This window comes from Pelobates fuscus, chromosome 9 (genome assembly GCF_036172605.1).
Source record: "Pelobates fuscus isolate aPelFus1 chromosome 9, aPelFus1.pri, whole genome shotgun sequence".
Classification (NCBI taxonomy): domain Eukaryota; kingdom Metazoa; phylum Chordata; class Amphibia; order Anura; family Pelobatidae; genus Pelobates; species Pelobates fuscus.
In genome coordinates, this window is record NC_086325.1 from 126,024,162 (window position 1) to 126,038,709 (window position 14,548).

General features: G+C 42.7%; 1 protein-coding gene across 2 annotated transcripts in view; it reads right to left on the reverse strand.

Annotated features, from left to right (window-relative positions):
* MPP1 (MAGUK p55 scaffold protein 1) overlaps positions 1–14,224 on the reverse strand; it is a 188,140-nt gene extending 173,916 nt beyond the window's left edge. Inside the window, exons 1-3 of one of the 2 annotated variants that reach the window (XM_063432379.1) lie at positions 13,991–14,222; positions 13,794–13,923; positions 7,192–7,314 (exon numbers count right to left, since the gene is read on the reverse strand). In XM_063432379.1, coding sequence (XP_063288449.1) covers positions 7,192–7,314; positions 13,794–13,907 — 237 coding nt within the window. In that variant the 5' untranslated portion in view covers positions 13,908–13,923; positions 13,991–14,222. Of the gene's footprint in view, positions 1–7,191; positions 7,315–13,793; positions 13,924–13,990 lie in introns of both variants that reach the window. The other variant, XM_063432380.1, reaches the window with a different exon arrangement.
* Positions 14,225–14,548: the final 324 nt, after the last annotated feature.

Consider the following 14,548-nt stretch of genomic DNA (forward strand, 5'->3'; position numbering starts at 1 on the left):
CTCCCTAATACACATGTCCAGTGTAGGCCCTTACACCTATCTTCTGTCCGTACACCCTCCTCCGAGGCTCGCCTTCCAAACCTCAAGGGCTGCACCGTTTCTGTGGAACTCACTTTCCTCCTCTGTTAGAGATGCTCACCCAGTCTCCACTCCTTCAAAAAAAATCATTAAAAACCCACTTCTTCATAAAAGCGTATCAATTAAACTGTTAATAGCTCCCAACGGATTCCTCTCTTGCAACTGTCATTAGTCTAATACTATGCTTACCTTTTGTGTTACTTTACCACACTCCCTCTAGCATGTAAGCTCATTGAGCAGGGCCCTCAACCCCTCTGTTCCTGTGTGTCCAACTTGTCTGGTTACAACTACATGTCTGTTCGTCCACCCACTGTAAAGCGCTGCAGAATTTGTTGGCACTATATAAATAACATTATATAATTTATCATTTTAGTTATCAGTGATTTACCTTTTTACATATCCATGTTTGTCAGTGTTCATATTCCTGTGAGTATTTGTATTTCTGTGTATCTATGTGCAGGTCAGTGTGTGTATCTGTAGGTCTGTATCTGCATGTGAGTGAAACTAATAGAAGAGATAGATGCATTACATGCAAAGCAAGATAGTTCAAGCCGTGATTTGTCACAAATGCAATGATTATGACTTACAGCTCATGAAAACCACAATCTCAGTAAATTAGAATATTGTGAAAAGGTGCAATATTCTAGGCTCACAATGTCCCACTCTAATCGGCTAAGTAAGCCATAACACCTGCAAAGGGTTTCTGAGTCTTTAAGTGGTCTTAAGTGGTGGACTGTTGGCCTGACAGTTGTGCAGAAAACCCATCATTGACACCCTCCATAAGGAGGGCAAGCCTCAAAAAGGTAATTGCGAAGGAAGTTGGATGTTCCCAAAGTGCTGTATCAAAGCACATTAATAGAAAGTTATGTGGAAGGGAAAAGTGTGGAAGAAAAAGGTGCACAAGCAGCAGGGATGACGGCAGCCTGGAGAGGATTGTCAGGAAAAGGCCATTCAAAAGTGTTGGGGACTTTCACAAGGAGTGGACTGAGGCTGGAGTCAGTGCATCAAGAGCCACCACACACAGACGGATCCTGGACATGGGCTTCAGATGTAATATTGCTCGTCAAGCTGCTCCTTAAACAACGTCAGAAGCGTCTTATCTGGACTAAAGAAAAACAGACTTGGTACAACTTTTGCATCTCATTTGGAAACAGAGTCTGGAGGAAGAATGGAGAGGCACACACTGCAAGATGCTTGAAGTCCAGTGTAAAGTTTCCACAGTCTGTTGATTTGGGGAGCCATGTCATCTGCTGGTGTTGGTCCACTGTGCTTCATTAAGTCCAGGGTCAACGCAGCCATCTAACAGGATATTTTGGAGCACTTCATGCTTCCTTCCACAAACTAGCTTTATGGGGATGCCGAGTTCATTTTCCAGCAGGACTTGGCACCTGCCCACACTGCCAAAAGCACCAAAGCCTGGTTCAAGGATTGTGGGATTACTGTGCTTGATTGGCCAGCAAACTTGCCTGACCTGAACCCCATAGAGAATCTATGAGGCATTGGCAAGAGAAAGAGGAGAGACATGAGACAAAACAATGCAAAAGATCTGAAGGCCGCTATTGAAGCATCCTGGTCTTCCATAACACCTCAGCAGTGCCACAGGCTGATAGCTTCCATGTCACGCTGCAAAAGGGGCCCAAACCAAGTAATGAGTCCAGTAGCTAATTTACCAAATTTAATTCTAATTTACTGAGATTGTGGATTTGGGGTTTTCATGAGCTGTAAGCCATAATCATAGCACTTATGACAAATCACAGCTTGAACTATCTTGCTTTGCATGTAATGCATCTCATATATTAGATTCCCCTTTTATGTTGCATTACTGAAATAAATGAACTTTTGCACGATATTCTAATTTTTCGAGTATCACGTGTGTGTATGTATATATATATATATATATATATACATACATATACATACACACACACACACACGGTCAGGAGGGCTGCACTCACCTAAACATGCATTTATTCATGGATTTATTACAGGGTGCTACTGGGACCAAAATACAAAATACACAAACCAGTGCACTCGCTTATTAACTAAACAGTGATTTCAAATAATTATGAGTATAGGGGTCTAGGCCAACCCCTGGGTTTTGCACCCCTCCCTGCCACAGGTGTCTCATTCCAGGATCCTATTTAGCCTTGACTTGCAGAGAGTCCCAGTAAGGAAGCATTTCCCAAGTAAGTGGATTACTCTAGGCTGCTAGAGTAGGACCTGCCAAGAATGGGGTACTTTGATGCAGTTGGCAGGCTTATGCAATGTATGATCATATAATGTAACCAAACCCCCATTATTTGTTACCTAGGTGAGGTGTTTTTAAATAGTACTATGTAGGATTTGAAATCACTGTTTAGTTAATAAGCGAGTGCACTGATATATATATATATATATAAAGAAAAAAGGAGAAAGTTCTTGCACTCACGCTATAGTATGCCTCGAGAACCGGGTGCTTTGCCAGGGCTTGAATATCCAGAAAATCCAACAAGGTAGCAGCACTCACGGAATAATTTTAAAATCCAATCTTTATTTCGAACAAATTAAAATGAGGTCGACGTTTCAGTCCTACAAACAGGACTTTCCTCAGGACCAAAAACCATATATATATATATATCTATCAGGGCCAGCCCGTTCATAGCTCCACAGCCCTTTGACAGGATATCATGGATTGAATCTGGCTATTCTTCATCCTAGTCAGTGATCTTACCTCATCGCAACGTCTTATGTTCATTCTAGTTAATTTCTCATGCTATGGTATCTGCATCACTAAGCCTGGACTACTATCACACCTGCACATGTTTCCGTACTAAGTAACTTATTAGCTACCTTTATAAGCCCTGCCTTACCACTTCCTCCTTGTCAGATCGTTTTGTTCCCGTCTTGGAAACTATAGTTCATCTGACTCCTGCTTTGACCTTCAGCACGGTTTACTGTATTTGCCTGATTTCCGCTTGCCCCGACCTTTGGAACCATACCGGACTACTCTATTGCAATTCACTTGTCTGTTCTGCGTATCCAGGAGTACTTTTCCTGCAAAGCCCCATTGCATTGTTACATAACCTTCCTAGATTTCTTCCTAGAGGGTCTTTGGTTCGTGATGAACTGCAAGGATGTGCCTTAACTCATCACTTCGGACTCACATCTCCAGACCCTTATACAGGGGCAGCCTTTTGCCCACCCCCCACCTCTTGGTGATAGTGACAGGAAAGCCCAATTTTCCCCGATCAGCTCAAAACTAAAAAATAAAATCATAGGAATATGGAGAGGGAGGCTGGCCAGGTCCTCAGGGTTATGACATGTTCTCCACTGAAGTTCCGGCACTCTGAGATTACTAGCTGTGCGTGCCGGAACTTCATTGGGAACTTTTCTTATAGCAAATTGCTGCAGGTCTGTTGCGGTGAGCTGGGCCCCGGAAGCGTCAGAATTCCATTTTGTGTCTGGCCAAGTGTGCTGTAAAGGTCATATAGCTAGCACAGGCAGCAGGGCATAGTTACATGAAAAGAGACGTGTCCATCAAGATCAGCCTTCCTCACAGCTGTTTTTTGCTGTTGATCCAAAAGCAGGCAAAAACTAGGAAAATAATTCTTATGCCAAAGTGCATAACTTTGCATTTGAGTGCCCAGTATCCCAGTCTATCAAAATCCCTCTGCAGCAAAGTAATGATCTTGCTCACATTGTATTACTTTACAGAGTTTTGTTTTATCTGCAAACACTAAAACATGACATTCAGTGCTTTTTTCCCCCCCAAGATCAACATGTTTAACATGTTAAACAGAAGGGGTCCCAGAACAGAATCCTGAGGGACACCACTTGTCACTTCAGTCCAGCTTGAACATTTACCATTAATGACAACTCTCTGTACTCTATTTTTAAACCAATGTTCTATCCAAGAACAAGAATTTTCATCTAGACCGATTTCCTTGAGTTTGAACACTAATCTATTGTGTGGAACTGTATCAAATGCCTTGGCAAAATCCAAATAGATCACATCCACTGCAACACCCTGATCTATACTTCTACTTACTTCTTCGTAGAACGCAATCAAGTTAGTTTGACAGGACCTGTGCTTCATAAAGCAATGCTGATTTTTGCTGATAACCACGTTCTTCTCAAGGAATACTTGAATATTATCCCTTAATAACCTTTCAAATACTTTCCCAGCCACAGAAGTTAAGCTCAAATGTCTCATTTATAGGCAAGGATTTTGAACCCTTTTTTAATATAGGAACCACATCTGCCTTCCTCCAATCCACTTCCTGAAAGAAAAGAATCCTGAAAGATTAAAAACAGAGGTTCACTTATGTCTACACTCCGTTCCTTAAAGTACCCGTGGATGAATACCATCAGGCCCTGGAGCTTTGTTTATATTAACTTTCGTTAGTTGCTGCAGCACCTTGTTTCGAGTTAGCCAATTACAATTTTTCTGCAAGTTTTGTGGCAGCAATCACTTGCATATCTATTGCCATAGGTTCTTCCTTAATATATACACAGAGGAGAAATAGTGGTTTAAAATTTCTGCCTTTTCCTGGTCTTCATTAACCAACACCCCCATCCCAGTTTAGTGTACCACTTTTTTTCTTTTAGAATGTATGTACTTAAAGAATGCTTTGGGGTTGGTTTTGCTCGCTTTGGCTATCACTTCTTCATTTTGAAGTTTAATGAATCTAAATCGCCTTTTTGCATGCATTATTGGTTTCCTTATATAGCTTTTACAGGATGTCTCTGATTTGTCCGATTTAAATGCCCTTTTCTTATTTTCAATCTCTTGTTTTACTTCTATATTAAGCCAAATTGGTTTTAAAGGACCACTATAGTGCCAGGAAAACAAACTCGTTTTCCTGGCACTATAGTGTTAATAGGTCCCCCCCACCCTTAGGGTCCCATTCCCGCCGGGCTCTAGGGGTAGGAAAGAATTAAAAATCTTGCCTTTCTCCAGCGCCGGGCTCCCTCGGCGCTGGGGACTCTCCTCCCTTCTTCCGACGTCATCGGCTGAATGTGCCATTTTCTCAATGGTTTCCTATGGACGCTGGCATCTTCTCACTGTGAAAATCACAGTGAGAAGCGCCTCTCAATGAGTCACTAGAGGCTGGATTAACCCATATGTAAACATATCAGTTTCTCAGCTGCAGGGTTAACCCTAGATATGCCATGACTCTAAAACAAGTTTTATTACCGAAACGTTTGCTTTTACTGTTGTGGCATTGTAAGCCTGCATGCACTTACTCAAACAAAAATAATGTTTTGTAAAAAAAAAAAAAAATATATATAATATCCAACAGAACCAGAGCGCAATGTTTAAAATTATCTCTGGAGATTGCAGGGTGATATCAAACTTCTAAGAAATATAATTGCAGCAGAGGTTTTAATAGACTGCTAGATAAGTTTTTATTCAACAGTTTTCCAGGGTTAATAAGTATGAAGAGTTTTAGAAAAATACCCCTCTCTGCCTCAGATTTCTTTGCCTGAAGCTGGATAAAGCAAGGTGAATTGTTAATCTAAGACCCACCTAAGAGGTTTGCCTTGATGTGGCTGGTGGGCTTACACCTAAAGGCCATTGGAGTTACTAAATACCCTCCATTTATTTACAGACATATGAATTTGGGATATTGCACAGGTATCTCTTTTCTTTGATTTTTTATTGTATCTATAGGGGCTGATGTGTGCTATGGCCATTGCTGCTGCCCAGGAGTAGTGGGAGTTTGAGCACAGGACTTATTTTTGTCAATTAGTTTTCCATGATTGCTCAAACAAACCTTGTAGTGATCATTGCCTCTAGTATAAATTTCAGAAATGAATTCCACAGGTGGCCTACATGTTTTGAACACGTAACTTACAAAGATTACTGTATACCCATCAAAGTGGCAGAACTGCGATAGGTATTTTCAGATATTGGACTTCCAACAGTTGGCCAACTAAACTTCCATGAGCTTTTGCCTTCCACAAAATATATCTTTTAAAAAAAAAAAAATTTAAAAAAAAGCTATTCTATTGTAATCTGCTAATACAGAAAAAAGTGCAATCTTTCACTATATCACTTCGTGATATTATAATTTCCACCAATATTGCTATTTTAGCATATAATAGACCACCAAGTATTTTAATAGATAAAGAGGTATATGTAAAGAAACTTCCCTCTAAGTTGTGGATTTAAACCCGAAGATCTCCTCAAAATTTTCCACAAATACATAGATACAAATATTGGGTCAATCCAACTATAGGGGAATAAAAAAAAAATAACATAGTGCAACTCCGTATGATACTATTATAATGATATGTGCCAATGGGTCACTCACACTTTGGCTGTTAAAACAGGGCGTATCACAAATTAATGTAGCTCTCAGGCAGTTCTCTGCTTCCAATGTCTGATCTTCCAGATCTCAATTACATGGGCAAATAAAATGCATCCAGAGTGAAAAGTAGAAAGATGTGCAAAAAGTATAAAAAGCATTTATTACTTACACATAGGCAAGGATCAATCAGCATAAAAACAAGTTAAAACTGTCCACAGTCTGTCCAACGCGTTTCCTCCCACTGCAGGGACTTTGCAGCAGTGTGACATGTACAACAATGAATTAAAAAAATATATATATATTAATTATTCATTGTTGTACCTGTCACACTGCTGCAAAGACCCTGAGGAAGTCCCTGCTGTGGGAGGAAACGAGTTTTAACTTGTTTTTATGCCGATTGATCCTTACCTATGTGTGTAATAAATTCTTTTCATTCTGGATGCATTTTATTTTCCCCATGTAATTGAGATCTGGAAGATCAGACATTGGAAGCAGAGAACTGCCTGAGAGCTACATTGATTTTTGATACGCCCTGTTTTAACAGCCAAAGTGTGAGTGACCCATTGGCACATATAATTATAAATAGTATCATACGGAGTTGTACTATGTTATTTTTTATTCCCCTATATTTGGATTGACCCAATATTTGTATCTATTGTAATCTGCCAACAGGATTTGTTTAGTTTGCTGCTGAAACTATAAGCTTTTAAGTTCAATGCCATAAAGAATCAGTCATACTTTTAGATTGCTTATCAAGCAATCCCCTGTTTTAAAAACCTCTTCTGCTATCAACATTTCCCATTTTACATCTGCTCCTCACCATGGGCTCTTCAGTTTCCCTTTCAAACTGTACCAATCGAACTCTCCTTTTCTCATTTCCACTCTGATCAATCGATCCATTTAGGAGGTCTTCACTTAAAGCACTGGTTGCAGAAATAGAAGCCTAAAAATAAAAAATTATATTATTTCTACCCATCAATAATGTAAACGGTGAATACAAATATGCTTACAGAAACACTCCTCCAGGACCCCATAAAATAGGTACTTTACCTTAAAGGATCACTATTATGTCAAGAAAACAAACCCGTTTTCCTGACACTGTCATCCTTGGGGGACCCCTCAGCAGCTTACCTTAATCCAGCGCCAAGGGACCTCTCCTCCCCCGCCAACTCGGAGTGGAGCGGAACGCGCGGCAAAAGCCGCACGCGCATTCTAACAGTCCATAGGAAAGCATTTCTTAATACTTTCCTATGGACGTTCTGCACGCTGGATGCGAATTTCGCATCCAGCGTCGCAGAAGCACTTCTAGCGGCTGTCAGGAAGACAGCCACGAGAGGTTGGATTAACCCTGCTATGTAAACATAGCAGTTTCTCTGCTATGTTTACATGTGAAGGGTTAAAACCTGAGGGACCTGGCACCCAAACCACTTCATTGAGCTGAAGTGGTCTGGGTGACTATAGTGTCCCTTTAATATTAATTATGTATGGTTTTTACATCTTGTTTTTGGGGAGGAAAGACCAGAAGTAATGTTTAAAGAAATAAGCAGCCTTCCAGTTGGAAACAGAGAGGCAGTCAGACACAGGTCAAGAGGGGTGGTGAGAAATCAGGGAAGGGCAGATAAATTTGTGTGTCATCCGCATAGAAACAATACTGGAAGCCAAAGGAGCTGGTGAGTTTTCCCATGGGAGGCAGTATAGATTGAGAATAGGGGACCAAGGACAGACCCTTTGGGAACACCAACAGAGGAATTAGGGAGAAGAGGCAGGGCCAGAGGAAAAAAATAACTCACCTGTTCCCTCGATCCTATTCCCTCTTATCTCATCTGCACTTTATCTCTTGCTCTGCCTCATTAGAATTTTCAAAAACTTTCCCTCTCCTCTAGCATATTTCCTCTACCCTAACATGCAACCGTAACCCCGAATCTGAAAAAGCCCAACCTTGACCCTAATTCACCGTCCTCACTACTGGCCATTGCCTCCAAGATCATTGAGAGAGTTGTGTATGCAAGATTGACAGGCTTCCTCAAAGCCAACTCTGTTTTACCCGCTCCAATCTGGATTCCGTGCTCGTCACTCTGTTAAAACAGCTGTGACCAAAGCATCCAATGATCTTATCACTGCAAAATCCCATGGCCACTACTCTATCCTTATTCTCCTTGACCTTTCTACGGCTTTCGACACTGCTGATTATCAACAGCTTCTAATTTATGTAATCTCAGTCTACGAGATACCACTCTCTCCTGGTGCTCTTCCTACCTCTCCCAGTGCTCTCTTAGTGTGTCTCTCTGCCTCTTCTCCCCAATTCCGCTCTGTTGGTGCTCCTCAAGGTTCTGTCCGGAAAGAGACCTTGACAAATCCCAGGGATAAGAAATTTCGCCCTGGTGTCTGGTATTAGCCAGCAATGAAGTTTATGTGGACGCTGGAGCTTTAATGGCAGCCGTCGTGGGTAATATTGGAGCCAGCTGCCTGGGGAGCATGGAAATGGCCGGCCAAGGCAGCAAGGAGGCGTGCTGCTGAAGAAACGTGGGAGGGAGCAGTACTCTGCCTGCAGCTCCTCTCTGCTGCCTTGCGCTGTCTAATGATGCAGGGAGCCGGAATATGACATCATATTCCGGCTCCCGGCATCATTACAGAAAGCGAGGGAATAGAGAGGAGCTGCAGACCGGGTACTGCTCTCACACGCAGGAAGAGAGCAGCCCCACTGGATCCCAAGGAAAGACTGACTCAGCTCTCTCAAAAGGTAGGGAGACTGAGTGGGGTTCAAGTAAAACAAAAATATAGTTGTGTCAGAGTGCAAGTGAGCCTGTCAAAGTGTGTGCACACACGCCCCTCCGATTGCATGAGGAAGGTGCTTTTACTCACCTTTTTTCCCCACGCCGTGCCAGTTTTGCCACGGCTGGTCCCACCTCCATGGCTGAGATCAATTTTTATAATCTCATCTAAACCAATGCTTTTGGAAGGCGTGTGTGCATGCGCCGCAAATAAGCCAATCCGCATCATCTTAAATTAATGAATCTGAGGAATATTCAGCGCCTCCATGCAGAGTGCAGCAGTGAACCAGGATTCTCTGGTGGCCATCTGAGTGACTGTCACTAGAGGTGTTACCAAGCAGCAATATAAACCCCGCATTTTTCGCTGAAAAGGCAGTGTTTTTACTAAAAAGACTGCAGGGACAGGCTATAGACATCAGAACAACTACTACAACATGACTGTCCTAGATTCCAAACAAACGTGTCAAAAGAGATATATATGGGCACACTTGCAGCATGGATGAATAGTGAGAAGAGGATCCTGGCCTGCCAAGTGCTGCTTGAGGAAGATGGAGGGAGAAAAACATCAGATTGTACAGCTTTAGGTACTGTTTGGCAGGAAAGGAAACAGCTGGCAGAGAAAATGCGGAAATTCTGCATGTAGAATCAGGAATGCATCAGATCTTAAGATTCTTCCACCGGCTTTTGTCATCAAAGACTGCAACTCTAAAAACAGGTAGCTATGCTGTGAGTGCATTGAAATCAAATAAAACAACTCGGTGGAAAGGCCACAAGAACTGGATCAACGGAAGTTCCACTTATGGAGAAATCAAGAATTAAAAAAAAAAAAGAAGGCTTCCGGTCGACAACTCGAGGTGATCAGACGCACTACTCAGGGGCTCCGTGACAAAATCCGAGAAATCTCGCCTAAAGATCGCCATAACCGTCACCGCTCACCGCTACTTGCACGCAAGTACCCCACAAGCCAAATGGGAAGAAAACATAAGAAGAAGGCGGCAGAAATAACAACCCCGGGGCTCACGATCGGGGAAATGTGGAGGAGAGCATGCGGCCCGAGTGAGGCCAATATGGCGGCGCTCCATGGAGGCTGCACGGACTTCTCGGACGACTATTCCGAGGAAGCCGAGGAGGAATACCTCCCACCTCCGGACCCGAAACCAAAGAAAACCTCCAGCACTACGAGAAAAGACCCTGATGCCGACCTAGTGACCACGGGGGTGCTTAAGGCCCTCCTGGCAGACCTGCAAAGCAATATCCTCACGGACGTAACGGCCCTAAGGGGAGAGCTGAGAGGCCTGACAGGCCGCATCACTGAGCTAGAGGCCTCCTCTCAGACACACAAGAGCACCATTGCTACTCTGCAAAGTGAAATGCAGGAACTGCACCGCAAAAATGCGCTGCTGGAGCGGCGCCTGGACGCCCAGGAAGACACGAAGAGACGATTTAACATCAAGGTCAGGGGGCTGCCAGCGGAGCTACCGGAGACAGAAGTCCCGCACATGGTCAAACGCCTTCTGACCAGCATACTACCTCCAGGTAATACTGCACCTATCGTGCCCGCAGCTATTTTCAGGATCCCAAAATCTGCCAAGGCCCCTACCTCAGCCACGAAGGACACTATCCTCACCTTACATAACGGAGCGGACAAAGCGACGGTCCTTGCCGCACTTAGGGGAAAGACCCCCCTACTATTTGAAAATACCAAGCTGACCTTCTACGGGGACCTGTCAGGGGGCACCTTGGCGTGGCGCAGGTCACTCCGACCCCTTACCACCACACTCCAGCAACACAACATTCCGTATCGCTGGCGGACCCCCAACTCACTCCATGTAATGCACGGGGAGACAACCCACAAGATCCAAGACCCGCAAGACTCAACAGAACTACTACAGACCTTGGGTCTTACATGGGACTCAATCCTTCAGGCGAGCCCCGCAGCCTCCACCACACCGGCTCACAGCTGGAACCCAGCGGGCAGTGCCCCATTTGTACCTCGGAACCTCACGCCAGTTACATACGCTGCAATTACCACCTAAATCGAAATGAGGCGCATTCACCTCCACCCCGACAGAGCCCTAACCTGACAATACCGGGCCCCACCACCCACCTCCATCGAGCAACCTAAAACCTCGGGGACTTTATTGAACTTTTCATTCAATCAGTATTTCAGTTACTACCTTATTTTCCGCATTTTATTTTGTTTCACTGACATACAGCAAACCCTACCTGGACTGCTGACACTAAGCGCTTACTTCTCATCTCGCTATGGCAGCCTACCGCCAATTCAGTGTTTTTCCTTTTCAACATCCCATCGCCCATAGCCATAATTGAGGGATGCCAATCCAGGGTTCTCACCACCCAACGATTCAGACGACAGCGGGTAGGAGAAGCCAGAGAGCCTGCACGGACTGTGGGGAGTGGATTGTCTTTGCACGAAGCCACTCTGGGGGACGATGGCATTCCAGCAGCCGGCGTGGGCTAAGTGACTATCGAGACTTTTAAGCTAACTGCCCTGTTCTTTTCTCACTAAGGACTCTTAACTGCAGCTGAACCCAGTTTGCATTCATTATTTTCATTTGTTGTTTAATGATTTGCTTTTCCCTATTCCTGTCTCAACACTGTAGCCTTTTACAGTATAGGCAGGGCCAGCCTGTAATGGGTCCACCGATCATTTGTTTTATTATTGCATTGCTCGATCTGCTAGCTTAATCTTACTAATATACCTAGCGTACTGCCTAAGTAGAACCCTTATGTTGTGCCTCTCTGCTAGTGATACCACACTAATCTGTTTTATCTGTTTAAACTGCTAGATAGGCATGTACCTTACATACTAGCTTGCTGAACATTGCATAATGCTACCTCTTCAATCCTAATATTAGACTCTCAAGGCATTTATGTTATACCGTTAGCAAGTCACACGTTTATAACCTTAAGCATCGCCAACATAACTATAAGCGACTTTACTTAAGCAGGTTATTCTATATATGCAAACTGTTGACTGTTAAGCGTATTATCTCTCCAGTTTTACATATCTACCTAACTATTTCAGTGCACCCAGATAACATATCTAGCTTGTATAACAGCTTTTCCATAAACACCGTTAGGGCTGCCCTTACTCAGGACGACAAGTAGCAGACATATACACGCTCCAGTGTCATAATGTTAACTTGCGCTCCTTATACCGGAGCAATGTGGCAGCAAAGCACACGCACTCTCTTTAAAGAACAAGGCACTTACCTGTTATGTATCCTAGACCGGCCTACCTTGAAACAGACACGGTGGCATGAATCACAATGGCGCCTGACGCCATCTACCCTTGAGATAGTACTACCTGTTAAAACGCGGTCTCACCTATATTCTCGTACTAGTGGGTGCCTGCTGTTAAGGCAAAGAGAGCCCCTTAGCTTAGCTGAGTGCCGCAATAACATCTGTTCACCTACATATGTCTCGAGATTACCATCTTCATAGTGTAACATGAGTATACCCTCCCAGTTACCCTAGACGTGGCAAAGTACTGATCCCATGCATATGGTGAACCCCCTTCTTGTATACCCTATTTGCAGGACCTGTATCCTGGCGGCCTAGTCTACCCTACCGGTACTATTGTTACTCTGCAAAATGTTATCCAAGCATACTCATCGTCATTTAACCGAAGTTGTTCATTTATAAATATAAAATATGTGCATGTATTACTGTTAACCCCACTGTTATGTACTCTTTGACATTGCAAGAGGATTGCCGACGGGGTACCTCGCGCATATATGTTACCTCTAATGCACTACAAAAATAAAGAATATAAAAAAAAAAAAAAAAGAGATATATATGATTATATCGGAATAGGATTTAGGCGCTCGCTAAAGTAACCAAATATAAGGCAGCCATAAACCAGCAAGGCTTCCCAATACCTGCTTGTCAAAAAAAAAAAAAAAAAAGCACCCCCCCAAAAAAAAAAAAAACACAAGATGGTAGACCGCGCCAAAAGATGCTCAAAGTGAATGTGCTAAAAAAATAATGGTATATACATACATATATGACCCTCAAAAGGAGATAAAAACCATAACAAAATAATAGTGCAATAGGTCATAAATAATTTTAACACATATCTGCTTTTATATACACACACACACGTGTTAAAATTATGAAAAAGTAGCCTAGGAAATTGAAGGAATGAAGGAAATGAAGGAAATTGAAATGTAAGCAATGTAACATTTTGGCTTGTTTGTTATCTGCACACTGGGACCAAAGGTCACTGCAGAGCATTCCAATCTGTCTAATAGGAGGGCTGTCTTGAAACAGCAAAGCCATAAATAATAACCTGTCCAAGATAATCTAGGTTTTCAACATCCACAACGTTCACTGGTTTGAACCCATGCAAATTTCTCTGAAATTTAGCTACGAATAAAATGTCGTTTACCATAATAAAAGACATTTAAAAAAAAAAAAAAAAAACACACAACACATCAGCACACCGTTATCTGACGTTCAGGGAGTTTACAAGCTCAAATTCGCTGCCTTCACATGAGTACATAGCATTGGAAAACGTCTGTATATGACATGAGCTCCCTTAAAAAAAAAAAAAAAAAACACAAAAAAAAAAAAAAAAAAAACCAACACCTTAGTTCATGCATGAAAAGCAGATCATCGCATTTACCTGCACCGGTCCCTTTTTCTGAAGCAGAGTCTCCAGGTACAGGTCTGAGAGCGCGGACCTCACATTTAAACTATCACAGAGTGCGGTCTCCGAGCATTCATACTTCAGTGTCATTCTCCTCAATTTCGTCCTAAGAAGACATCTGTTATAAATTTTATTGCAATTGGTTTGCCTGTATCACGTTTTTGTCCACTTACCTCGTTTCCTGTTCGTTATAAACCCCTCACAAAGAACACGTACCTGAACTCACGCAAATAAAAAAGAAATAAGCTGAGTCAAACAAGAATGGATCAGATAAAGCGACTGGACCTGTACCAAATTTCAAGAATAGGGGAATCCTCGCAAGCCCGTGAAAAGATCGAGCTCGCATATTAAACAATAAGCGTTTATCGAAATCTATAGTACCATTATTTTGTATTTAATTATAAACGCAGAAGCAACAATTATTTGATTGCTAAATATGGAGCAGAAGAAATTAACGATAAGTGGTAAACCCTCCTTCAGCATAATCTGCCGTACTATGTCACGTGACCGCTTGCGCTATCACGAGACGACCAAGTCATAAGACTGCAGAATTGCACACAACCTTTGTATTCGAACGTGCGAATCCTCAGTGCAAAGAAAGGACTCTATATGGCTGAAACAGATGCGAAGTTAGAAAACAGCTGTTTAATAAAAACCCGTTTTTTTGCTTGTTAGATATAGGAAACAGCACAGTAGTAGTAGGCAATTATTGTTCTGATTTACGTTTATAC